General features: G+C 45.8%; 1 protein-coding gene across 5 annotated transcripts; it reads left to right on the top strand.

Moving 5' to 3' along the window:
• The first annotated feature begins 1,439 nt into the window (after positions 1 to 1,439).
• On the top strand, positions 1,440 to 25,110 carry gapvd1 (GTPase activating protein and VPS9 domains 1). 5 transcript variants are annotated; one of them, XM_083672608.1, is made up of 28 exons: positions 1,440 to 1,579; positions 6,344 to 6,558; positions 7,080 to 7,347; positions 7,483 to 8,058; positions 8,527 to 8,610; positions 8,756 to 8,890; positions 9,363 to 9,552; positions 10,184 to 10,264; positions 11,217 to 11,371; positions 11,514 to 11,643; positions 11,909 to 12,034; positions 12,167 to 12,340; positions 13,913 to 14,050; positions 16,037 to 16,171; positions 16,914 to 17,024; positions 17,394 to 17,468; positions 18,299 to 18,645; positions 18,891 to 18,978; positions 20,605 to 20,676; positions 20,849 to 20,974; positions 21,098 to 21,221; positions 21,446 to 21,558; positions 21,972 to 22,131; positions 22,439 to 22,626; positions 22,867 to 23,080; positions 23,291 to 23,363; positions 23,522 to 23,719; positions 24,147 to 25,110. In XM_083672608.1, the coding sequence occupies exons 2-28, from the start codon at positions 6,374 to 6,376 to the stop codon at positions 24,285 to 24,287; spliced, it is 4,407 nt and encodes a 1,468-aa protein (XP_083528734.1). In that variant the 5' UTR covers positions 1,440 to 1,579; positions 6,344 to 6,373; the 3' UTR covers positions 24,288 to 25,110. The 5 variants fall into 5 exon arrangements, with proteins under 5 accessions (XP_083528734.1, XP_083528731.1, XP_083528732.1 ...); XM_083672605.1 differs by lacking the exon at positions 10,184 to 10,264; XM_083672606.1 differs by lacking the exon at positions 10,184 to 10,264 and having other exon boundaries at positions 11,214 to 11,371; positions 16,040 to 16,171.
• Positions 25,111 to 26,605: the final 1,495 nt, after the last annotated feature.

Genomic DNA, 26,605 nt, shown 5'->3' with positions numbered 1-26,605 from the left:
AAAAACGCAATACAAATGCATTTGATTGATTGACTGATTGATTGATTGACTGGAGACTGGATATTGACTGGTTTATTGGAAGTTTTACGGTAGCTAGATAGCCTGCATGATGGGTAGGCCAGGCCTATAGGCCTCCCTAAAATAAGATTGTAAGATATATACAATGGTTTTTCTCCACACATGATTCTAAAGAAGAAGTCCCAGATACCTGGGTCACCCACAAGCTGATACCAAAATGGTACCCTCGCACTAATCTGCCCTATCACTTTGGGAACTCATAAACTAGGGCCCTAGACTATAGCCAATAATATCCTATAGCCTAATGGTAGCCTAGATGTTAAGTGTGATCTTTGGGACGGACACTACCCTAAACCCTAACCTTAGCTTAACCCTTACCTTAACCATTTGAATCTCGATTTCAATGGGGTCGGGGCGTCCAAGCATCCCCAAAGCATCTACCTTATAGCGGTAGATATAGGTTAGGCCTATCGGCTAGATTGAAAACCCAAGGAGTACTTGGGACAAACTCAGTGAAACAATCTGCAACTGGCGAAATCAGTCTAGACTTGCTTTTTAGTGCTTGGTTACCTGAAACGTCACAATAGGCCTAGATGTTTCTCGACTGGATTGCGTCACAATTCAGGGCTATTTTTGGGTTCATTTTGGATCAGAAATGGCAGGGGTTGCAAACATACAGTGAACCATATGAGAACACATATGACAACAAATATCCACCAACAATAATTCCATTAAACCCAGATTAATCTTTGATAGATGGTAGGCCTAATTTATCATCGTTTACATATGCCTAGAAGTTATCAAATGATCTGGCACATTGTTGAAATTACTGGTAGTCAAATGTCGCAAAGGTCGTTCAGAATCAAAAGCGTTGATTTAATCATCTGTATCAACAGATAATACATAAACAGTTCATTTTCGGCGTTTATGAGAGTTATTCGCTTATTTGCTTCAATGTCATTAGTGACAACCCTAACTCGGCTATTATTGAAGACAGGTGTTTATTTGTTTATATTGTTTAGTATTGTTCTTGTTGTGAATCACTGAGACATTTATCTATGTAAAAAGTGCTATATAAATACATGTGATAGATAGATAGCTTATTGAACGTTTTTCATTAACCAGACACCCTGAATGGTGGGTAGGCCAGGCCTGTAGGTTTTCTTCATAAATGTCTACTAATTTATGACAATTCTGACTAAAGAAAAAGTGAATCTTCTTTCCAAAATTATTGTTTGTTCACAAAGAGATTCATTAAATCCCTCCGAACCACTTTGCCAAAGAGTGACTTTGCTACGGAGTGACTACTGTGTTTGCTCCTTTGACAATACATGACTACAACAGCCATGAGTCTCCACCAGCACGCAGTACGCATGCGAGTGGGGCACGTCTCCTCGTGATGACAGCAGATGACAGTCGCAAGCTGCTAGCTAGCGCTGTCAGGGAAAACGGTGTTGAGTAGGCGAAAGTGAGCAATCCAACCAGTCAACTTGCTCGCTGAAATATTTGTATGATTACAGTGAATATCTAAAGAAACGGTAGACTATAAACGACTTGTTTGGTAAGTCATCGAATTTGTCATACTGTTCTCAAGATATGTTTTGTATGTTTCGTCCCTGGCCTTCACATCTAGCTATCTAGCTAGCAATCGTTGGCTAGCTACTTCTTGATGTTTGGTTTGGTCTTCTGATTGTAGCTAAATTAGCTTGCTAGCTAGTTTTGCGCTTAGCTCTGGACTGGTACTCTGCGCCACAACTGTCTTGGCCTAGCTAGCTACCCTGTCAGAGGTATCCCCGTTGTTATTGTCAGCAACGTTGGCTAACTAATGGCAGTGTTCTTAGCGTAACTTGGCCAACTAGCTAGCTAGCTACAGGAGCTAGATAGCATCTAATTGTTATGTCCACGAGCTTCTTGTAGCTAACGTTATACATAGATGTTTACACGTTAGTTAGCCATAACAGCTAGCTAGCTAAGTAGTCGAAATCCGCAAGATGTCCACTGTTGCAGCAGAGTAGAGGGCCTGGATATCGTATGGCTGTTGAGTTGTGCCAGCTATAGTATAGCACTCGAACTTGGCCAGCCAGAATGATTGGTCTTCTTTGCAAAACAGTAGAACATACAAGTAGCCAGCTTAAGTTAGCCCGCTTGAGATGTCAACTACAGATCGAATCCCGGTTTTTGAATGTTTACAAATGGTTGAGTTATGCAGGGGCGGCGGGGCAAGTAAGGGACGGGTTGGTGAAGGGCAGCTGCAGGCTCACCAACCCCGGTCTCCTCACTCTGCCAAATCCTGTGATCTCGCTTCAGACAGCTGCATGTCTGGCAGGCCCAGGGTTGTCTTTTTCCTTTCCCACTTGATACCTCAATTAAGTGTTGATTAGAGCCCCACACGAGTTATCTCAGCCAACCCTCATCCTTTTAATCCAGTCGATGCCATGACTGGGGGAGTACAAATCATACAGTACTTGTCTTGTTTGATGTACGGTCTTCAGGAACTTTGTACTTGGGTTAGTGGATTACAGGACCTTACAAATTAACAAAAAACCCACAAATGTTTTATGTTGCTTTTCTAAATGAGGGTCTGAGTTATGTTATAATGGGATGGACACAAGCACAAACCTGTGTTTTTATTTTGATTACTGTAGGTATGCTCATCCTCTCTTTCTGAATACTGTTTTGTGACAGGGAAGTAAAAGATGTCTGCCTCTCCCTCTGTCGGACCTTTTGGAGGCACTCGTTGTTTTGGCAAGGTCAGGAGTTAGGAAGTTGATCACTCCAGAGGATGTGGATGTCTCTTTCATTCAGTGTGAGGCAGAAATACGCTGTCAGACGTGGTCTTCCTGCCAGTGTTTGGCCCATATTGAATGAAATAAGATTTGGAGCTGAATAATGATGTAGTAGCGCCTATCAAAGTCTTCTTTCTGTATGCTTACTTATTGGTCTAAATTCTGAACCTGAAATCTTTCATGCATCTTTTAGGTTTCCTTTCTAACATGGTACTGCTGGGCAATTTCAAACTGACAGAATGTTGCTGGGACTAGAGTTTTCACTTTCAAACATATACCAAACAAAAACCCTTGATAGCAAAGTTTAACAAACCATACAACTATGCCCAATGACTAGGCTACTTCTAACAATCCCCCCCCCCAAAAAAAATACACATTTACTTTAAGAACTGTGCAAATTCAAAGTTTGACAACAGAATTACCCCAAAATCTCCCTGGGTTTTTTATGTAACCACATTTTCCCAAATATCTGCTCCAAATTAAGATTTATATACAGTATGTCTGCAGAAAGAGTGGGGTGTTAGCTATCATATGATTCTGTGATGTGAGTTTGAAATATCTATTTTGGTTGTTGTTGAGCTACAGTAGGTGAAGTGGATTTACATCTGTTAACAGAGTGATGGTAACAGAATTACTGCATAGATCCCCTAGAGAAATGCATAATTTCTAGATTTAAATGTCATTCTGTAGATGATGATGATGCCCTTGAAACTCTTTATTTAATGTGATTTAAATCAATGACATTTGTGGTGGTTCAGTGTCTTTTTATTCACACAAATTCTTTTTTTGAAAAAAATGAAGGTACAGTAGGCCTGTCACACACAGACACCCAATCTGCTCCTAGTTTGCCTCAGAGATGGGCCCCGGCCACACCAAACTGTGCTATCCTTTAATTATGGACTGGGCCAATAGTTTCTCTATGGGAGTCATCCATTGATGGACAACAGCGATGACAAGGGCCTGTCTGTTTCATAAGTTTTGGCAGTTTTATATGGACAAACAGATTCAAAAGAGTTGAACTTTCCACAATCCGTTCATCCGGTTTCATATTGAGTTGCTAGGTTGCATTGTTCAGTTGCTAGGTTGTTAATATTAGTGTTGATATGGACATGAAAGTTAATGAGGTTTGATGTTTTTCAAAACACTTTTAAATAGTTTTTTGAGATGCTTTCTGAGATGCTTTTCATTATGTTTGACCAGATGTCTAAGCCTTTGCTTATCCATATTCTTATGATGGAAGATGGTTGAGAAATGTATTTCTGACTTAATTTCCCCCAAAATATAGACTCTTTGCCTTCATTTGACACTTATGCTGTCATGAATTTCACATTTTGGTCCTCATGGGTCATTTTACACACAACTGCCCTGCTGTCACCTACATTATGGCTCCGCTTGTATAAAAGGGAGCATTTCCTGTTTTTCATTTGCCATCGCTGAGATCAGATACCTCAGTTATGGGTTCGAGCTTAGAGAGATTACTACCCTCAGAGTACACAGTGTTATGTCACACGCATTAGAGGAGGGGCATGGAGGAGGCACTGCAACAGTTCTAGGATGGTGAAGTGATGTGACACCTAACACTGATGGGGAACTCACAAATGAAAGAGACAACTACTGCCCAACACTCACAACACCTTTGCCACTGTCACGCAGCTAGGCCTAGTCAGTGAATCATTTCTCACATCCTTGTTCTTAATGCGGTGGGATTTTTACCACCTCACATGGAACAAGCTCCTTGGAGGCAATGGCTTCAGGTGACACACAGTCCGGTATTGGAAAGGCATCCAGATTCTGCTGTACTCAATAGATGGCCTGCAGAGTGTTTGATCTCTTGTGGAGGGGAAGTAGAAAGAGGACTTAGTCACCGAGTTCCGAGTGCTTTTAGAAAGTGATTCCTTTCTGAATGTCTATAAAAAGCACTTTGTTCTATTGACCTGTATTAAACCGAGAGGATGTTTTTACTGTCTTCCAAACAGATCCTCAACTGTGCTGCATGGTGAGCTGTATCACTGTGCTTGATATGGTGCGTTGATACTGAGTTTGCTGCTTTAGTCTGTGGTCTGTGCTCTGATCATTATCTAGGATATTAGTGACCACTGGCCAGTGATAGACAACTGAAATGTTTCTCAAAGCCGAGGCCTATTCCCTAAATGGTTCTCCGGGTGTAGGCCTATTAAATGGTTTGTGCCTTGTGTTGTCTCAGATTAGGCCCTTTTAAATTTCAGTAGCTCCAAGCCCATGATACAATGCAGTGAATTGTACCAAATGTAGCTCATTCTAAAATGCCCATTACCATTTTTTGTATGTTATTGTTTAGGTCAGGTCGTCATGGGAGACAGGAGGATTCAGTCATGTCTCATCATCACTATGGGTGCAATTCTATTCAGTCTGCATTTCCCCTACCCTCTCTTGGTTTTTCTTCTGCTTTAGAGTTCCTTTTCCATTTCTTACTCACCACCAGGTAGACTCAACTAGTGGCCTAATCTCTATTTTGGACACCCTTTCACATCCCCACAAGCCTGTGATGGATGTGTTTCCCTGTTTTAAGAACATGTGGGTGCATGCCTGCAAATAGCCTGATACTTCTCATGTATCAATTAGCTGTTGATTGTAGCCCTAGCCAAGGGTTGAATACCCTAGCCAAGACTCACCTTTGTGTATTGTTGTTTCTACAGACAAGGCATGAACACTTGTAGATCTGTAGTAAACCCAGTACAGTAAAAGTGTGTTGCAGACAGTTATTACCAATGATGATAAGCTTGCTTATCGGTAATTATCAAGGCCTAGTTAAGAAAATAAAAAAAGTATCACCACATGCTTATCTCAAACCTCATATGAATTCAATGTGTTATGTTTGGCAGGACTTTGTAGTATCCAGCTGTTCCGGTTGTGTGTTAGCTAGCAGGCTGAGTGCCCTCTGTGAGCTAAGCTCACTAAGCAGGGTTCTCGGAGCCGCTCTCACAGGCCTTCCAGTCCTTCCCTCTAGTCCATATTCTGCGGTAGCAGCCTACCATAAAGAGCCTTTTGTGGCATAGAATGCTCCAGGAAATAATTTAAATTTCATGCATTTCTGTCGTGTGTGTCTGTGTGTGTGTGGGAAAGGAAAGGGAGACTAATGTGATTTGCATATTCTCTCTCGCTGTGAATAATGCTATCAGACGTTTGGGGTGGGGGGAGGGGGGCTTGCAATTGTTTAAATGCCGCTATGTGTGGGGCTATAGGGCCTGCAGCTGAAGATGGCGTCAAGCTTCCATTCTCTCTCTCTGCTGTCAATCCCAGTCCATTAGGATCTAGTGTCCCTGAATACTGATACTCACTTCCCCTTTCAGTGTGTGAGCTAGGATTCTGCTAGGCCATCACAGGAAACGGTCTTCCCACACTCCTTCCGTATTCCTTTAAATTTAAATTGTGTATGTCCAGCTTAGAAATCTACATTCAACTGCTCTGCTCCGTTCCAATGTCAATCAGCTCACATTTTCATCAACAATGTGAACTGTCCATGTCTTACTGATCTTCCCCCTGTCTCCCCCATCATACAGTCCTTTGCCTCTCTGCTTGGGCTGGTGAAGATGGTGAAGCCAGACATCCACACTCTGGCCCACCACCTGAAGCAGGAGCGGCTGTACGTGGCTTCAGAGAAGCAGCTGATCCAGCGGCTCAATGGTGACGTGCTGAAGACGGCGGAGAGGCTGTACCGCGCTGCCTGGATCGCCAAGCAGCAGAGGATCAACCTTGACCGCCTCATACTCACCAGGTGAGACCCTTCGTCACCGCTACCCCAGTGCATTAGACCTACCTAAACCTGTTTATTTGGGTTTAGTATTAGGCTGTATAAAACACCCGTCTTCCCTTATTTGAAAACAACCCCACACACATTGCCGTATGAAATGAATTAAACGCTCAGCACAGCAGTGTGTGACCCCTAGAGTGTCTGTAGTAACTGTTCCAGGAGGGGAAAGGTCCAAAAGTAAGATTGTGCAGTATTTAAACTGGCTTGATAATCTTGGTTGTGGAAAGTCCTGCCAAAGACAAATGGGGTCCATGCCAGAGCCAGTGGAGTACAATTTAGATTAGTTGGCCAAAAGGGAAATTGCAAGAGATCAGAGGAGAACTGTGATCAGCAAGCATGTCATACAATTACATGCCACCCCAACGACTAATCAACAGACCTCTCCGGCTGGAGTTTATGCCTCTCGGTGGGCCAATTCCAGCTAGTGCTTTGTGGAGCCTTATGCTCTTGCAATAATGATTACGTTAATGCTCCCTGTTCTACAGTGCGGAGGCCTCCCCGGCCGAATGCTGCCAGCATGCCAAAGTGCTGGAGGACACCCAGTTTATGGACGGCTACAAGACTCTGGGCTTCCAGGAGAGCATCTACGGGGAGTTCCTGAGCAGGGTGAGGGAGAACCCCCGGCTGGTGGCGTCCTGCCTGGTGGCCGGAGAGAGGCTGAACCAGGAGCACACGCAGGCGGTCATTCACACGGTCTTCACCTCACTCTACGGCAACTGTATTATGCAAGAGGACGAGAGCTATCTGCTGCAGGTGAGGATCCCTAGCACAGATGATACGCACAGTAAGAACTGCACTGATCACACTCTGGCAGGAGCCGCACGTGTGACCATGCTGTATGGGTACCGGTGATTCACTGATTCAGTGCTGCTGTTCTGTCGATTCCAGGTCCTTCGTTACTTGGTGGAGTTTGAGCTGAAGGAGAGCGACAACCCGCGGAGGCTGCTGCGGCGGGGCACCTGCGCCTTCAGCATCCTCTTCAAGCTCTTCTCCGAGGGGCTGTACTCGGCCAAGCTCTTCCTCACCGCCACCCTCCACGAGCCCATCATGCAGCTGCTGGTGGAGGACGAGGACCACCTGGAGACGGACCCGGCCAAGGTGACGGAGCGCTTCACGCCGGCCCAGCAGGAGCGCCTCTTTGGGGAGAAGGGCTCCGACGGCTACAGGCAGAAGGTGCAGGCCGCCGTGGAGGCCAACGAGGCCAAGCTGGTGACCCTGGTCAACAAGTTCATCGGCTACTTGAAGCAGAACACCTACTGCTTCCCCCACAGCCTGCGCTGGATCGTGTCCCAGATGTACAAGACGCTGTCGTGCGTGGAGCGTCTGGAGGTGGGCGAGGTGCGCACCATGTGCACAGACCTGCTGCTCACCTGCTTCATCTGCCCGGCCATAGTCAACCCTGAGCAGTACGGCATCATCTCAGACGCCCCCATCAACGAGGTGGCCCGCTTCAATCTAATGCAGGTGAGAGAGAGAAGAGCATCCTCACATGTGCTTTCATACTTCCACTCCACTTCCACCCCACCGTGTAACACACACGCGCACACACACATTGCACAGACAGTGTTATTTATATTTATTTAAATTAATTCTAATTTATAGTGTACATGCCCCCCATACCCATTTCACAGCCTCTAGCCTCATTGCCTCTTAGCCTCGCACAGCCTACATAATTTATTGTTTTAATGTTCTATTTTGGAAATCATTTTTGTTAATATTTTGCTTACCCTTACCCGATATAACCTTAGCCAAATAAAATAATTCTGATTCTGATACTCATGTGGATGGACATGCATGCCCAATGGCACCTGATGGAGGCCTTTTTTAACTATCCAATTTGATGTATATCAATACCGACTATAATTTTGCTATAGATCCTGTTAACAACCTTCCTTCAGATATTCTAATTGCATGTAATCATTGTCTTTGTAGGTTGGACAGCTTTTGCAGCAGTTAGCAATGGCTGATGATGATGGAGACCCCAGGCGGAAAAGCAGTTTGTCAAAGTTTGATAAGGTAAGATCCTCACCTCACTTACAGTACAGTATATTACAGTACATTCCAAAACCAGTTTTTCCATTGGCTTGCTGTGATTACATTCTAATACATGTTGTTTCTCTTGCCTTGTATTGAAGTTGACAGTCTGGTTATTCCCCCTCAGAGTTGTGTAGCTGCCTTCCTGGATGTTGTGATTGGAGGGAGAGCTGTGGAGACCCCACCCATGTCCTCCATGAACCTATTAGAAGGCCTCAGCAGGACTGTGGTCTACATGACACATAATCAGCTGCTCGCCCTGGTAAGATTTGGAGATCTATATAGACTACACCCACATTTTAGGCAACAGTTGAGATTCCTATGTTCCAGAAAAATGAACATGACAAGCCTAAACTTGTCAGACCAGAAAGGGAGTAACTTCACACACTCTTCTCTGGTTCAATGAGCTGTTTAGGACAAAGATTAGCACCATACTCGTGCATTTAAGCACATTCACTTCATGTTGTAAATACTGTCCAATGCAAATGTTTCCCCTATCATGTCGTAGTTATTTCCAGTCCATCACCCACTGTTGATATTGCTTTATTTTGCATACTGACAAGTCTAAGCACAATTTTTTTGTTTCATGATTAATAAAAGCCCTGTACACAACACATACTGCTCTAGCAACATGGCTATGCATACATTCTTCAACATTTCCTAGTTGAGGTTCCTAATTGAGGGAGGCATGTAAGAGTAACGGAAGATGTTCTTTCCTCTCATTTCTTCCTCAGGTGGACTTTGTGCGAAGTGTGACGGCGGGGGACCACCTCAGAGAGGAGGAGCACATGGCCTTAGAGACCCTGCTGGCCAACGTCCCCCAGTCCCGCACGGTGAAGAGCAACAGCCTGGAGCTCACACCCTCCAACACACCCCAGCTCTCCCCAGCCACCACCCCCGCCAACAAGAAGAACAGGAACATAGGTACCTCTTACAGCCTGGGCTTCTGTTACTGTACACCTGCAGCCACCACCTCTGAGCCACACTGCCTCTCAGACAGAATTAGAGAATAATGACATGCTAATGGTTCCGCTCTTTTTTACTTTCATCTTATTTGGTCTTTCAAAAGCATATTCTTCTGTTCGGTTTTGAAAGTAGAACCAGACTAACTATATTTATATACGAGCTTCACATTCTATGTTTCACATGTTTCATTCTAAGTAATGGATAAATAAGTTGAGTTGTAGTCATGGCTACAAAAAAGCCATTGTTATGTAAGCTGCTAATGAGGTTCTCTGCCTGTTATAGAGGTAATTAGCAGCTCCTGGATTGGAGCTCTATTACAGAAATGACAACCAATTAAATCGCCAAATATAAATGAACTCTTTTTAATTGGTATGGATGGAGAGATGTAGACCCTAATTTGCTGTTTGAAGATGAATAGGGTGGCAACACCTCCTCAATTAAATACAAACTACCTTAGATGGCTTCTTAGATGTGAACCTTTTAGGCCGTGATAAGTCTGGCTTAGTATACACTTTTCGAGGCATGCTCTGTATTCTCTCTTTCACCCTCAACCTTCTTCCTCCTTTCCTCCTTTGCTGCCAATGACCAGGACAACAAATAGCAGCCATAACGTCCTGGGACTCCACAACCACCGCCCTATCTGCTCACATTCCATTAGTTACCCCTTTTGGTGGGTAGCTTGTTGGCCCCATTAGGCTGAATAGAACTAAAGCTTGTGTTTGTGTCTCCCAGTCATGTACATGGACATACAGTATCAGCCATGTGCCCAGCTGCAGTCACACTGCCTCAGTCCTCACCAGTGCTTGCTGTGCTACTCTCCTCAATGTGCTTTCACTATTCATGCCTGCTTTGCTCTAGTCTGACACACTCAGCCTATTTTTACCACTCTACTCAAGTTTGTCTGTGGCTCATTTTCACTCGAATGACAAATGCTGTTAGAAATGGGCTACTTCTGTCAAATGAAAGCAATGAAGAGACCGACTTTTATCTTCTATTGCTTCAATAAAATGAACCTCAGGAACTTACATTATTGCATCGTAACCACTTAGAGCATAATGTAAGAACAGGTTGGCATACAGTGGAAATCCATCCTATCAGAATGGATCGCATGCCATCATGCACTGCTTGTTATGTGGAGTGTGCTTCACTATGTCTGGCATGCACTTGTGCTCTGTGAAACCCATTGGATATAAACGCACCAGTGACTGGCTCCTCATTTACCTGTGTCACTGCACAGATAACCTTTGAGCAGAATCTAGCGCTGTATAAGTCTGTTGGATCATATAGAGAACGCTTCAGTATAGTCCAGTCTTTCATCTCTGAAAATCTAAGGGAAAAGGCTACCTATTTCACCATGTAAAACATCAGAATTGTTTGGCTTGTCGTGATGTTGCCAATCTGTGGAAACAAATGAAAGATCCAATAAGCATTGCACTCCGAATTCAGCAGTTTTGTGAATATGGGCAAGTAAGCTTGTGCACTATATAATTGCTAGTTAGTATGCATTTTGTGCTTTTATTGCAATATTTGAAGCTGATCCCAGTCTGTTGCAGCCCATTAATATAACTATTGGTGTCAGATTAATGCCTGTTCCATCCTTGATTCCCCTGCTCCTCTAGCAGCTTGCCGCAGTCGCAGCCGTCCCAACATCGCCCAGGAGGGGGAGATAGAGGCCAGCTCCCAAGAGTCCCTGCAGGAGGTGATGCCAGAAGAGGTGCTGGTGATCTCACTAGGAACCAGCCCCATGACCATCCCTGGCATGATGTCAGAGAATGAGGTAATGGGCCTCTCTTCAACAACCTACATTGTATCACACATCCATCATCACTGACACACGAATAGTGAGAACATGCCGGAAGGTTGCGGTGTGAACTATTCAGAGTGTCTGAGGCAGTCACCAGTGCTGTTCTTCCTCTCAGGTATTGACCATGCAGCTGGCCGACGGGTCACAAGGGGACGCTCCTGCAGACGACGCCAAGCTTCATGGCAAGCCAGACAAAACCCTGCGCTTCTCACTCTGCAGTGACAACCTAGAGGGCATATCAGAGGGTGCGTGTTCTCCTAACAGCCTGTAGGGCACTCTGTCACCACTGTGGCCACTACAGAAGTACATGGTACCTCAGCCTAAAGGTTTCAGTATTTTTTTTAATTATGGATGTAGGAAGTAAAAACACAGTTTCAGTTTCCTATTTATTGTCCTTTCTTGTTGATCACTATCTAGAGTATAGGTTTACCACAAAAAGAGGACCTGAGTACATATTAGTTACAGATGGTGTTAGAAAACCTAGAAAATAGAAAACATTTCCTTGAACAGGTCCGTCCAACCGGTCTAACTCTGTGTCATCTCTGGACCTGGAGGGAGAGTCTGTGTCTGAGCTGGGAGCTGGGCCTTCAGGGAGCAACGGGGTGGAGGCGCTACAGCTGCTGGAGCATGAACATGGTGTGTGTGTGGGTGGGTGGGTGGGTGGGTGGTGTGGGGGGGCTGTTGTGAAATATCATTGTCAGCTATATCAGCTTCATCATTAATTTAGTTGAACAATGTTAACATTGTCATTGTCTCTGTCCCCCCCAGCCACCACTCAGGACAACCTAGATGACAAACTGCGTAAGTTTGAGATCCGAGACATGATGGGCCTGACGGACGACCGTGACATCTCTGAGACCGTGAGTGAGACATGGAGCACAGATGTGCTGGGCAGCGACTTTGACCCCAACATGGACGAAGATCGGCTGCAGGAAATGGCAGGTAGGATATTCACTGGCCAGGAGCATCCAACTGCATTAGATGACCACACAGGTCAGGGAACATGGGCATACTGCTGCCCCCTTGTGGTGTGTGGCTGAAACAGCATGTGGAGATCCTAGTAAATACTCCCTCCATAGGCATGCCCCATTGGCAAGGTTATGAAGTAATACATCACTGCTTGAGTATACATTATTCGGTCATTGCTTTACACTTTTTTGTTTTTAATGTTTTGGTTCATTCTTGATTTAAATTTAGAGTAAATTCTCGACACAAAAAAAAAAGAATGGTTGCTTATAATTACCATGGACATACAGTAATTGTTATGATGGCCTACATCAAATCATGTATCTTTAGACATCAATGCCAGATGTTTGGAAGAGTCTGTGTAATGCATGACAGGATTTGGCCTATTATGAATATTTTAGAAAATCTGATATTGTTTGAGGAGAGACATCTTCTCTTTTTGTAGGTCATCTAATGTGTTATAGTTGTGTTAGCAAGGCATTTTAAACTGTTGTGTTGTTGCAGTACCAACTCAAGCAATAGGCGCTTGTCTGGAGCCATTTTGTTTGTTAATATGGACAACCTTCAACGTTCTGTTAGACATAATAATCAGACTTGTTCATCTGGTTCAATGCAAGCTTCCTTCCCTCTCCCTTTTTCCTCTCTCCTTCCCTCTCTCTCTCGGTCGCTCACTCACTCTGTCTCACTCTCTCTCTGACATTCACTCAGTCCCTGCAGTCTTATTGACCTTGGTTCCTTCTCATTTGCATCCACCATTTTTCATTCTTCGGAATATGGCGTTGGGGGACTTTTCCATCATTAAGTGAATTTACAGCGATTTCCTTATGTGTTTTCTCCAAGGGATTGGGTTATGAGATGCACATTAAATATCCATTAATACCTCATTATCCCACTGATAAGATTACCATGATAATGAGGCAGAAATTCTAATTGTTTCACTTCTTGTTGTGCCACTCGTTTAATCATCCACCTGAAAGACAAGTGCTCTGCGCCTCTACCTTGAAGACTGTAAACATGGACAGCAGGGTACAGCTCTCCTGCCGCCAGAGAGAGCCCTGCCCCCGCCCGCACCCGCAGACTGTTGCCTGGGCGCTGGCACGCACGCACGCACACCCGTGGTGTGTGTGTGTGTGCTGTGAAGTGGAAACGCTGCGTACCTGGGGGTGCGGGTACCACGGGTCGACTCCTGATCTGCGCCTCGGCCACCGTACTCCCACTCACACCTGCTAGCTCCCTTCCCCTCCTCCGCATTCTTCCGCCTTGTTAACCCGCAGCATCCCAAATGGAAATGGAGGGGGAAGTCGTGTGGAGGGCTTTGTGGGAGGGTGGGTGAGGGGGTAATTTGGTTGTGAGTAATGCCCGGCTTAATCAACAGCTCAAAGTCATGGCTCAGGAGGCTGGGGTGGGGTGAGATATTACCATTAACCTTCGACCTTTGGCACAGTAGTCTGTGTGCCTGTGGGCCCAGCGTGAAATGCCCGTGACCTCGGGCTCTCTAACTCTGTCTGTCTCTCTCTCTCTCTCTCTCTCTGTGTGTGCTGTGCTCAGGGGCGGCTGTGGAGAACATGCTGGGCAGCCTGCTGTGTTTGCCAGGCACCGGCTCGGTTCTGCTTGACCCCTATGGATCCACCATCTCAGAGACCACCAGTGAGGCCTGGAGTGTGGAGGTCCTGCCCAGCGACTCAGGTGGGTTCACTCGTGTTTAGAGCTCTGGAGGTGCGGGGCGCTAAATTTGAGTCTCTTGTTTCTTCTGAGTTGAGTCTCTTGGCTGCACACCTACTCCATTCAGTTTTTATGTAGATGTAGTAATTTGTTATTTGGGGTATTGTCTGGCTCCATGTACTGCGTCTACTTGGCATTCTCTCCAGCATCGTGTGTGTGTCTGTGTGTGCATGTCTGTGCGTGCATGTCTGTGTGTGTGGGGGTGGACACGCCAGGTGTGGCAGCTCTCGCTTCCCTATCACGGATGTGGGTGCATCTGTCATCGTGTTTGTGTGCACTTGCCTGTCTTTCAGGGCAGATCTGCCTGTGCCAGTAAAAGGCAGTTCTGGGTTTCCCCTAGAGGAACCTCCAGGTGTGTTTCCACCTGTGGTGGAGGAACAGTGTTGAGGAAATGCACAAGGACAGCAGCTGTCTTCAGTCTATTTACATGGTGTCAACCTTTTAGCTGGCAAAATCCTTTAGAAAAATCGGTATGCTTTACAGCACGGTTCAGATAGTGATGTGTTCCGTGCGGATGTGTTGAGCTAAGAAGTTCCACACAACCTGAGTGTGGTCCCATTGCGGCACTATCAAACTTTCACGTTGTTGTATATGAAGCATATAAATTATAGAAGCTATCTGTTCTTCAGTTAAAATAAGGTATAGCCATTGATGATGGGTATAGCATATGGGCATTCGTCAAATCAATGGACAAAAGAGGATTTCGACACCCATCATCTCAGATCTTTTTTCAAAAACAATGGCCGAAACTCACCCGTGAACCCTCCAAATCCCTCATTAGAATATTTTATCGGCCAGTATGCAATATCAGTTCTCTATGTCTGAAAAGTGGAAGCTATGAAAAAACTCTGCTTCTTAATACTTTTCAGACATAGAGAACTGATATTGCATGCTAGCCGATAAAGTCTTCCAATGAATGGGTTTGGAGGGCTCATGGGTGACTTTTGGCTATAGTTTTGGAATCCCCCATGTCTTAATCATTATCAGGTAGGACTTCAGTCCAAATCGGATTTGTGGTTTGAATTCTATTGAATATTTCATCAATCCCAGAAAATGAAAATGGCCAATTTGGGTGCAATCAATTCTCTTATTTATTAGTTTCATTATTAGAGATGAAACTATATTTCTCCAAAAATGATGTTGCAGGAATACTTATCTTTTTGTGTTTCTAACTACAGAAAAAATGTCAGAAGAATCTGAGATGGTGGGTGTCATGGCTTGTTGATCTGACATGGAATGAACCATATGCCAAAACTCCCTAATGTTCAATTGTGTGGTTAAAGTCCCCTTGAAAATCAGTGTTTCATGAATATCAATAGAGAGCTCTAATGGCAGCATAACAAGCGTCCCTTGGAAAAGCCACCACCCTCTGTTAATTGAAGTAGTACACCATTGCAATATGTGCAGTGTTAAAATGACATGCATGAGTGTCTTGATTGCTTTCTGTTCCATTTGCTGCTCCTGTTCTGCTCTGTGATAAGGATCTGATGCCTGCCCGGAGTGGAGTGCTTGTTTCATGGCTAGGCAGCAGAAAACTACACTCCAAAGAGCACTTCACTACCACATTATTACTAACGAGCATGCAAATGAGTATTACCGTTAGTATTGAGCCTCTGGGTTAAACTGAACGGCTCCGTCGGGCAGCAACAGAACGGCCTGGACTGGCGTTTACTGGTTTCTTTAGTCAGTTATATGTGTGGTTTGTTTGTGTTCGTGCACCTGAGTTTTACTTAGCGGTCCCTTTATCCTCCCTCAGAAGGGGGATGAGAGTCAGAGGCCCAACATACAACATTGTGCTGGGCGTAAAATTACTTTCACATGCCGCTTTTGAGGCACATGCCTTATGTGAGCTCAACCTTTCTGCTCAGTGTTCTCTTTCTGTTTGTAATTTTGTGTGTATGTGTGTGTGTGTGTGTGTGTGTGTGTCTCTTGCCCTTCTGCTCCCACCAGAAGCTCCAGACTTGAAGCAGGAGGAGCGTCTGCAGGAGTTGGAGAGCTGCTCAGGGGTAGGCAGCACCTCAGATGACACGGAGGTCAGAGAGGTCAGCTCCCGGCCCAGCACCCCAGGACTCAGCGTTGTCTCAGGTACACTGTCTCTCTGTCTCCCTCAGAGACCGACCGCGTAGAAGAACCCACTCATCAGCTTACTATACTAACACACACACAAAGACAAAAGCATTACGTCAAGCCGATTCTAAGTTTAGTTCGGAGCCATATTGGGGTTTGTCCTTGCTAGCTGGAGACCGGTCGGATGCGGTTGATTTTGTTAGATAGCCAAGACAACGGGGTCAGTTGGAGGTTTTGGCGAGGACACGGAGGTTAACACCGGCCCTCTTTACTGTGAGCTCAGGTGAACAGGCTGTGTTGACATGCTTGACATAGCATCCCAGATTAAGAGGACTGGGCCAGTGCCCATGGTTGAGCTCATAGGAATATGTCCCTGAGGGGCCGGGCCGATGGATAGTCTCTGTCTGGTTATCACTCTTACTGTTGGTGTCTGCGTCTCTCTCCACACCCGTGGGAGCTCCCGCGACCAATTTAGAGCTCCCAGTGGGTGCCTAGCTGAGAGGGACCATTCAGCATACCCTCTCAACATTGTGTACACGCTCAGGCTGCTTAGAACAGTCACACACTCACCCTCTCTACATTGTATAGACGACGCTCAGGCTGCTTAGAACAGAATGGTAACTCATGTCGACTAAACCATTCTAGAATGGTCCAAAACCAAACCACTCCAACCGCTCCAACCGACCAACCAATCACTCCGTATCTGAATTGTATCTCTTTGATGTGAGCGGAGGTTTCGGTGTGTTTTTTTTTTTTACAGCGACATCAGAAGACATCCCCAACAAGACCGAGGACCTGCGGTCGGAGTGCAGCTCAGACTTTGGAGGGAAGGACTCTGTGACCAGTCCAGATGGGGAGGAGTCAGCCCACGGTAGGAGGGAGGGGGAGAGTCATGTCACTTACCCCCTGACCCAGCTATCACAGCCATCACTCCACAGCAGCAAAACCTATCAATCCCTGTCACCTCTACAGCTGCCACCGCCACCGCCACCGCCACCACCCCCCCCTCTACTCCCACGAAGATACTGCTGACCATGTCAAAAAGTTCATCTGTTTTCCACTTATTTGTTTACGTATTCTGTGTTTTAGATCAGTTCACTCAAATACAAGAAGTACGTGATGGCTGTCTTATATAATGCAAGGAACAGATTAACTCATGCCCATTTTTTAATGACGTGATTGTGTGCATCAGAAAGTGGACTTTTTAACGCTTCTCTGTTTTCCTCTCTTGATGTTCCAGGGGCGCACCACTTGACCTCTCCCGCCTCGCAGGCAGACTCCTTGCTGGCCATGTTCGATCCCCTGTCCTGTGAAGGTAATTTCTGCTCGCAAAAACGCACTGTGGGGTCTTTGTGCCGAGCGTCCAATCAGACGAGGAAATGAGCGTCATTAAGTCCCGTCTAATGGCGTGGACTCACAGAACAGCTTGAGCTCTGAGAAATGAACCAAAAGAACGCCTGTGCCCCTAGCCCAAGTCCCGCCCCAATTACCGGACAAAACATTAGCGCAATGGTAACATCGGCTGCGTGAGAATGTCATTTCAATTAGCTCAGTTAGGTTTGTCATTTTTCCATTGCATTTGCTGCTCTGTGTTATTTCTGCGCTGGGTTGTGTAAATGTGTGGCCCTTTGCTCAGAGTTACTGTGACCAGTGATAGAGACAGAGAGAGCTGTGGCTGAGGCAGTGGCAGTGGCAGTGGCAGGGCGGTGTGTCTGTGTGGCAAGGTGAGGGGATGACAGGTTGAGAGACCTCACCCCAGGCTCTTTGGCACAGTCCTCTTGTCCCACTGTGCTCATGGCGCCAGGCTGCCATTGGAAGCCTTTCAGGAGAGAGAATCTACCCTTGGAACAGGTGGCCTACCTACACCTAGGGCTCGTCTCCCACCAGCCGCTTTCTCCTGCACCCCCCCCCCCCCACACACCCCCCCCCCCCCCCCCCCCCCCACACACTTCCTCAGTATTCTACTGCTGTTTTTGTGTGAGACTTTACACACTGGAGAATTGAGAGAGAGGCAGCGAGTGTTTGTCACTGATGATGAGATAATTGCTGTTTCGTGAGTCAGTAATATATATAAACCTATATATTATATAGTGCATGTTTTTAACTTCTAAAGCCAATCTAACCCATGCCTATTTGTTACCACAGGCTCCTCCACTGGTACCATCGTGAGGCCCAAAGTGCACTATGCCAGACCCCTTCACCCTCCCCCTGACCCTCCCATCCCAGAGGCCTGTGCCCTGGGGCAGGAGCCGCGCCACTCCCTCTTCACGCCCCACTGCCTGGCCCAGGCTGAGCTGGAGCACCAGAAGCAGCGCCACTCCTACCCAGACAGGCTGGTGCGGAGCCGCAGCTCTGACATCGTGTGCCCGGGCCGCCGGCCCACCAGTGACCCTGGCCTCAACCGGCGGGCTGCAGTCGAAGAGCGCGACCCTGCCGGGCTCTTCTCCACGGGCCCGTCCTCCTCCCCCAGCAAGGACTCTCTGAAAGGAGAGGTAAGCATCGCTGGTCCTCGACGTGTGTGGCTCAGCTCTCGAAGCCCAGCTACACACCCACCGCACAGAAATGTTTTGTGAACTGAAAGTCACATTACTTAGGGGTGAACATGACAATAATGCTACTCTGTGTACTTCACACCTTTTGTAAACAATGAACTCACTAAAAACACACAAACAAACGGTGATATTTACAGTACGTCAGTATGCAGCCTAACACACACGTGATCGTCTGTCGTCCAAAGGTTGAGGAGAGGAAAGACAGTGACGATGAGAAGTCTGATCGTAACAGACCGTGGTGGAAGAAGCGCTTTGTGTCAGCCATCCCCAAAGGTAACTACCCCTTTTTCTCTCCGCCGTTATTGTGGCATGTCCTCTTCTATCATGTTGCAAATGCTTCGTAGTGGATTGAAATGGGCGACCGCTGTTTGAGAACTGCACGGTTACTGTGTATTCTTACTTTCAATTTCTCAATGTTCTTTTAAACACATCTATTGTAAACTAAGACGTGTACTTTAAACAATTTGTCATGTGAGAAAAGAGAATGATGACGCACGATCTCCACTCCATCGCCGACGTTCTGGCATGAAATCTCTTCTTCTTGTTGTCGAAAGTTACACCCCGAGAAAATGGACGGCCTTTTCTCACTTCTCACTTGTGGAAGATTTATTTTTAGGTTCTAATACTAATCAGTCATCCGAGGGGCTTTAGCTGTGTAGATTGTGCGGTTGTAGCCCTCCCAGCAGTCCTGTCATCCACTGCCTAATGGCCATTAGATAGACCTCTCTGTCATCACCACTGATAGATTACACATCTCTTGTTGCAGTTCAACTCTAAAACCATCTCTCATACATCTGTCTGGAAAATAATGAGCTGAGCCCACAAGAGATGACTGCTTATTACTCTTTTAGATAATGATGTTCCTTTAGTAAACATCAAAGTTGTATTAATAAACGGAGACATGCACAGAGAGGCGGAGAGCCGTGACGTCCACCTAACCACATAATAAAGGCCGTTCTGTTTGTCCCTGCCGCTCTGAATGGTGATGTTGTAGCCTAGCCCCTACAGAGCGGCAGACTGAGTGTGAAAGGCCAACCCCTGTCTGTTGTGTTCCTCACACAGTGCTGTATTGGACGGCCGAGAGTGAAGTCCCAGGTAACACTTCCACACTGTCATCATTGAGCTGTGGTGCCGAAGGCAGTGGCTGAGTGCTGTCGGCCATGACGCTTGTACTGTAGACGTGGCCCTTTGTGATAGATAGAGCTGTGATGTGACATCCTGGTGTAGCCTGACTTTATGTCCCAGCTCCTCATCCATGCATTTGTTTCTGTTTGTCACCATCTTTCTTTTTTCCCCTTTTTTTTTTTTTTTTTTTTTACCCCCACACAGCGATACGACATTGGGAGTCAATGTTCGTGGGCAGCCCAGAATATCAACCAATTAAAATGTAGCCAACCCCTCCTCCCCTTTCTGTTCCTGTGTAAATACATGTCCGTAGGGACGATGCCCGTCCTAGTGAAACCTCAGACCCTTGTTAGTCCTGGTAACATTCCTGTGTTGATGGGATGAGCTTCACCTGCTTATTTGCACGGATATACACACTTCTGTATATTTTCTATCATGTGTATGTGTCTAAGTGATATTCTTTTTCCATTGCGGTCTGGCATTTGCTGTCAAGTTTTATTTACGACTTAAGCATTTCCTTTCTTTGCACAAACACTGAGAAATCTCTTTCATTTTGTTTAGTGATCTGATGCCATGCACCCTTCATTGAAATGTTAATCATCGGTAAAAAATAAAAATATAAAAACATATTAAAGAGACCCATTTGCAAAATAAAAAAAACACAACACATTTGTGGTCCGCTGTCATGAAGTGACTCATGATCAGACTGACCCAGCGACAGAGACAGAGACGCCGTGCTCCTCTCAGCTCACTCATTACGCCTCTCCTCCACAGCTCCGATAGCAGCCTTCCGGAAAAGGGACAAGCAAGAGAAAGACGATATGGGCCATGAGCGCGTCCCACAAGGTCTGTCCTGATTTATTGTTATTGCACTCAGATTTGCTGAATCAGGGAGAAAATGTGGGCATGTTCCCCCTCCCGTAGTCGGTTTAATCCACATGTGTCCTGACTGTGTCTGTGTGTGTGTGTGTGTGTGTGTGTGTGTGTGTGTGTGTGTGTGTCTGTGTGTGTGTGTCAGATGACCCTCTGCCCAGACAGAGCTCCCAGGCCCAGGCAGCAGAAGACATCCTGGACAAGTACAGGAACATCAAGAGGACCAGTCCCAGTGAGGGAGCCACAGGTGCAGCCTATGAGACCACAGGAGGTCTGTGTCACTCACCTGTGTTCTCACGCAGACACACACACACACACACACACGCCCAACACGTACAATGCATTTGAATGTATGCTTCTGCTTCTCCATGGTTCTGTATGTGAATGTACACAGAGTGCGGGGAGGAGAGCATACACGACTCTCCTAGAGATGAGGCACTGCAGAACATCTCCAACGACGACCTGCCCGACTCTGCCAGCCAGTCAGCCCAGCCTCACGACTCCAAGTTCTCATTCAGGTCAGTCTACCGTCCCTCACAAACTGCAATACATCATAAACCACCAACGGTATCTTTTATAGCACATTTCAAACTGTACTTTTGGTGCCCAAAGAGCTTCAAAGGTTCAAAGCACTTGACTGATAATGTGAACAAAGACACATTTTTTTTGCATTTTAGTATATTTCTCTAAATAGCATCTTTTTTTCTTTTCTTTTTTTTTCTTTTTTTCCCCTGTTTTTCAGTGATGCAAAGAAGAAGTTGAGACTGGCCTTGTGCTTGGCAGACTCTGTAGCTTTTCCTCTCATGGTCCACGCCACCACGCGCAATGGGCTGCCCGACCACACAGACTTTGAAGGTACCATACAGCAGACTGGCCCCTCACACACCCCGCAGTGTGTGTGTCCCCTCCGGAGTAGCCCCGATATTACCGTGCAGGCTTAACATGGTTCTGAATAGTGCTGAATACAGGTCATAACTCCTGGGATTTCTCTTTTAACAACAATGATGATTTTAGTGCTGTGCACACAGCTTCATTCCTGGCAGCGTCGCTGGTGCAAGCCCATTACATTGTTACCAGCAGGACACGGCCACACAGAATAGAAAGTGACATTCTCTGCGATGGTTAGATTTAAATCCATAAGACACCATCTCTGTAGTCATCTGTCACATCCACCTGTCAAGGCGCAGCCTGATCTGATTACAGCAGTATCCCCTCTCCCTGCGAGGGGGGCCAGGGCGTCTGACCGCCGTCTCCCGTCTCCTTCCCAGACAATGAGATCGTCTGCTTCCTGAAGGTCCAGCTGGCGGAGGCCATCAACCTGCAGGATAAGAACCAGATGGCCCAGATCCAGGAGACCACGCGCTGCGTCGGCCGCTTCGACGCTCGCACCTGCAGGAAGCTGCTGGCCGTCATCGCAGAGGATTACAGGTAGCTGTGGATGGAGAGGGAGGGCTGTCGCCAGTAGCACCGCATGGTCACCATTTACTCCTATACAAGACAATATTTATATTTATTAATATATATATTTATGATTTTAAAAAAACAACAACATTTGACAGGATTAAAATCAAACACTGTTTGTTGCTCTACGTCAGTGCTTCATCTGAGTGGTCATATCTCAAATCAAGCCCGATTACCCTTTTGGATCAGTGACACTGAACACAACTTGACCACAATCTATAATGCTTATATGTGTGTGTGTGTGTGTCTCCTCTCACCCCCCTCCCCCTGGTAGAAAGCGGGCACCATACATAGCGTATCTGACCAGGTGTCGGCAGGGCCTGCAGACATCACAGGCCCACCTGGAGCGGCTGCTGCAGAGGGTTCTGAGGGACAAGGAGGTGGCCAACCGCTACTTCACCACCGTGTGTGTTCGCCTCCTACTGGAGCACATGGAGGCCAAGATGCTGGACTTCATCATAGGTATCCATTACAGTATTGCTCATCTGTTGAGTGATCCACTGATGATGTCGTCGTCTCTGCATGGGACTGAATTTGTGTGTTCTCTGATTTGGCCTTTGGATGGCATTCTAAATACACACTGGAACTCCAACCATATCACATTTGTCAGTGTTGTGTCTGTGATCTGTCACATCTATAAAACAAGTGTGTCAGTGCCCTGTGTCTGTCCTCAGTCTGTCTCTTCCTCTGCCCCCCCCCCAGCCTTCCAGGGGTGCACGGCGTCTGACGACAAGACGGCGGCGGTGGAGGACTTCCTACGCTACCTGTACGGGGCGATGGCTCACGATGCCATCTGGCAGTACGCCAGCGAAGACCAGCTGCAGGACGCCCAGATGGCCATCGAGCGCAGCGTCATGAACCGCATCTTCAAATTGGCCTTCTACCCCAACCAGGACGGGGACATCATGAGAGACCAGTGAGTAACTGTGACCGCTGTCACCCCAGTCACACAAACAGCAGTCCTGTTGTGCCTGCCGCCCCTCACACCCAGAAATGACCAGGGTTTCCTCAGCTGTCCCTCCTCCAGCAATCCCTTACAGATTTAAAGAAGCAAAACACTGGATTGATGTGGTGTGTTTCAAGTTCATCTGTTGCTCACTCAATCTGCGTTCGATTTTTTCTCTAGGCTCCTTCAGGAACATATCCAGCGTCTTTCGAAAGTTGTCACCGCCAATCACAGAGCTCTTCAAATCCCAGAGGTAATCACTCCTTGTGTTTCCGTAGAAGCTCTCAACCCTTTGTAGTCCCATCAACTTCACGGAAATAACATTATACGAGAAGCCGTAAGAGATGTCCGTCTAATAGTTCTACAACGCCCGAAGTGACATGTAACTGGTGTTGCTTGGTGTGTCTGCAGGTTTATCTGAAGGAGGCACCTTGGCCGTCTGCACAGTCAGAGATCAGGACCATCAGCGCCTACAAGACTCCCCGAGACAAGGTCCAGTGTATACTACGCATGTGCTCCACCATCATGAACCTGCTGAGTCTGGCGAACGAGGACTCTGTCCCCGGAGCTGACGACTTTGTCCCTGTGCTTGTCTTTGTCCTCATAAAGGTGAGCATCCACCAAGAACTGACATCTCCATTGTTACAGGGCACTCTGAGGTGTTCACATTAACATCATGCCTTAGTTATTGTAATGAAATTATACACTGTCGTTCCTAAACCATAATTTTACAAAAAGAACATTTTACAAAAAGATTTAGATTTTTACAGTAGCTGCCAAGGTTTCATATATCCATCTAAGCTGACAAGTTTGTAGAATGTTATTTGAATGATATACAAAAATATCTTCAGCACACATTCTGATGATCCTTTCTCTCCTAGACGGCAGAATAGTAAATGTATAGTAGCATGAAGATCTTGCTGTCTGATGATAACCTGTATGGCCATATTTACATACGGTATGTATTATACATAGCCTTGCGTGCGGTTCTCTCCGTGGTTAATGTGGGCCCACCCCCGCCTCTCCCCCCCTCCAGGCAAACCCGCCCTGCCTGCTGTCCACCATTCAGTACATCAATAATTTCTACGCCAGCCGGCTGAGTGGGGAGGAGTGCTATTGGTGGATGCAGTTCACCGCGGCAGTGGAATTCATTAAGACCATCGACGATCGCAAGTGAAGCAGAACAGCCACCTGTATGGGCAGACCGCGGGGAAGGAGCCGGGAGACTGGGAAACTTCCCCACCAACTGCTCCCTCTGCACAGCCCACAGAACCAGGCCCACACCCTGCTTTCTGTTTGTATAGCTGTACATAGAGTCAGAGACAATGAAAGATAACAAAGTATATATGATTATGTGGACAAATCCAGGTTTTTACCATGGAGAAAAGGCCTTAAAAAAAAAAAAAGAAAAAAAAAAGAAAAGAAAAAAAAAAGAGGCAGATGTTAACTTTGAACGCAAACTAATTTGCATTTTTTCCTTTCATCTCTTTGTCTCTTTAGTCATGGTGAGGTGTCGGGGTCTGTATTTGAAATTTTATATCTAAAGTTATCATAACGTTAAATTGACTCATGAAAATGTCAAATCTGATTAAAAGGGACCATGCTTCCTTGAGATGACAGATATATTTTGCGGAAGGGGACTTTCCAAAATGTGAGAGGGAAGGGCTTCTTAGTTTATTTGTGCAGTCTTTCCCCTTGAATATTCTTTATCTTATGATCTTCAGATGCATTGTAATCTGGGTAATCACAAAACTCAATAGATACTGACTGAGTATCAGATCCTTGATCATCCATCATAATCATGCTAATATTTGCTATTCTTAATGCTAGCACATCAATAGTAGGGCAGATTTCTTTTTTTTCTTTTTTATTAAATGTAAACTAATGTCGTCATTATTCGGTTCATCCTTTCCTAAATACTTCTCTCTCAGTGGCAATTTGGAAATAAGGGCCCACATTATATTTATATGAAATAAAATGTATTTATTTCTTTCATTCTATTTAATGCTTTGTTTATTTTATTTTATGAATGAAATCACATGTCATGCCCATTTAGGAGGTTTTAGGTAAGTGTAAGAGGGGAAAGTGGGTTGAGAGATTAAAATGGATTTAGGAGGGTAAGGAACCCACAGTTGAGGTGTTGGTTAGCTGCAGCTGAGATACAGGGTCAAGGGTCACCACTGATCATCTCCTGGACAGAGTCAGTAGTGCTAGTATTTTTGGGAAATACTGAAATTAGTGCCTTGAGGAGGTGCACTTTGTGTAATTCTGTTATTTCTGTGTGTATTCTTGAGAATGATGGTTCTGCGCTGGGTTTTGCAGGAAGCACAGGCATTATTACAACCCCCCCCCCCAATCCCCCATTACTACCATTGAGCCACACGGCCTGTCTCATAGAGAAACCTCTGTCTGTGAGTGACCTCTCAGAAGAACAGGCTTTACAACTCCACTGGTTGTTTTAGGTCATTCCTTTCAATGCACTTCTATTGTCTCCCTATTATCGTTCTCCCCTTCAATATCCAAGATCCTACCTCAGAGTTAAAACCAATACGCCTGACATTTCAGTTTGTGCACAACCTTTTCACTTAGATTGGCAATACAGTAGCGGTTCAGGTACTCACTGTACAAGGGACGACTTGTGCATCAGTGACCCCAATGGATACTGATTAAAGCCCCTTAATGAACTGTTTTCATGTTGTCATCTCTTAGACTGGTCAAAAGCAACGATCGCTATAACAAGGTAGTACAGAATTAGCAAATGAACTAAGATAAATATTCTGTAGTTCATACTGTGATACTGCATGTAAAAGTATCAGCATGGGAAGACTAGTGATTGGATTAGCTCTCTCTACCTCCTCACAAGTTCAAGAAAGGGACTCTTAAATGTGTGTATTTCTTTCTTTTTTCATTTTAGAGTGCAGGGATATTCCAGTTTCATAATATGCTGCCACTTACAGATCAAGCACGTTTCTAATCACTTACAGCCAAAGTCACCAAAACTCATGTTCTGTTTATGTTGCAGCTATAAGAAGAAGCAGGATCGCTTCACTCCCCCCTCTATTTGTGCACTAAGCAATGTGCCAAGTGTATGTTTTTTTAATGTTCCATTGCTCACTACTTTTCACATCACACAAAATAGACAGCACAACACAAAAGACAAAATAGCAAATAATCAACACTATCCGACATGTTACTGACCATTGTGGAAAGGCAGTGATATAGTGGTCTCTCTAGTGTTGGGAGAGGTTTGTACATTGTGTGTGAGAGATTGGACTGTGTAACCAGTATGTGTGTGAGGTTGACCCGCTGCCTCTTGCATGATGTCATTGATTGGACTACATACGACTACTCAAGAGCACTAAATCCTCTCTGATGAAAACCAGTACAACACCTCTAGGGTTAGTTTCTAACTCAGGCCAGTTATAAGAGTTGAAATGAATTATTCTGGGTTTTCTTGAGTCGGTGTCCCTGATGTCATGACTTTTTATCTCTGTC

This window comes from Argentina silus, assembly GCF_951799395.1.
Source record: "Argentina silus genome assembly, chromosome: 7".
NCBI lineage: Eukaryota > Metazoa > Chordata > Actinopteri > Argentiniformes > Argentinidae > Argentina > Argentina silus.
Note: the sequence above shows the minus strand (reverse complement) of the source record. Positions and strands in the feature narration are given on the sequence as shown.

What these genes read in the sequence shown, in the direction of transcription:
- gapvd1 (XM_083672608.1), top strand. Translation starts at nt 6,374, where the DNA reads ATGGTGAAGCCAGACATCCACACTCTGGCCCACCACCTGAAGCAGGAG. An exon ending in CGACCACACAGACTTTGAAG is followed by an intron (nt 21,559 to 21,971) that starts GTACCATACAGC and finishes TCTCCTTCCCAG; the next exon opens with ACAATGAGATCGTCTGCTTC. An exon ending in GTCATCGCAGAGGATTACAG is followed by an intron (nt 22,132 to 22,438) that starts GTAGCTGTGGAT and finishes TCCCCCTGGTAG; the next exon opens with AAAGCGGGCACCATACATAG.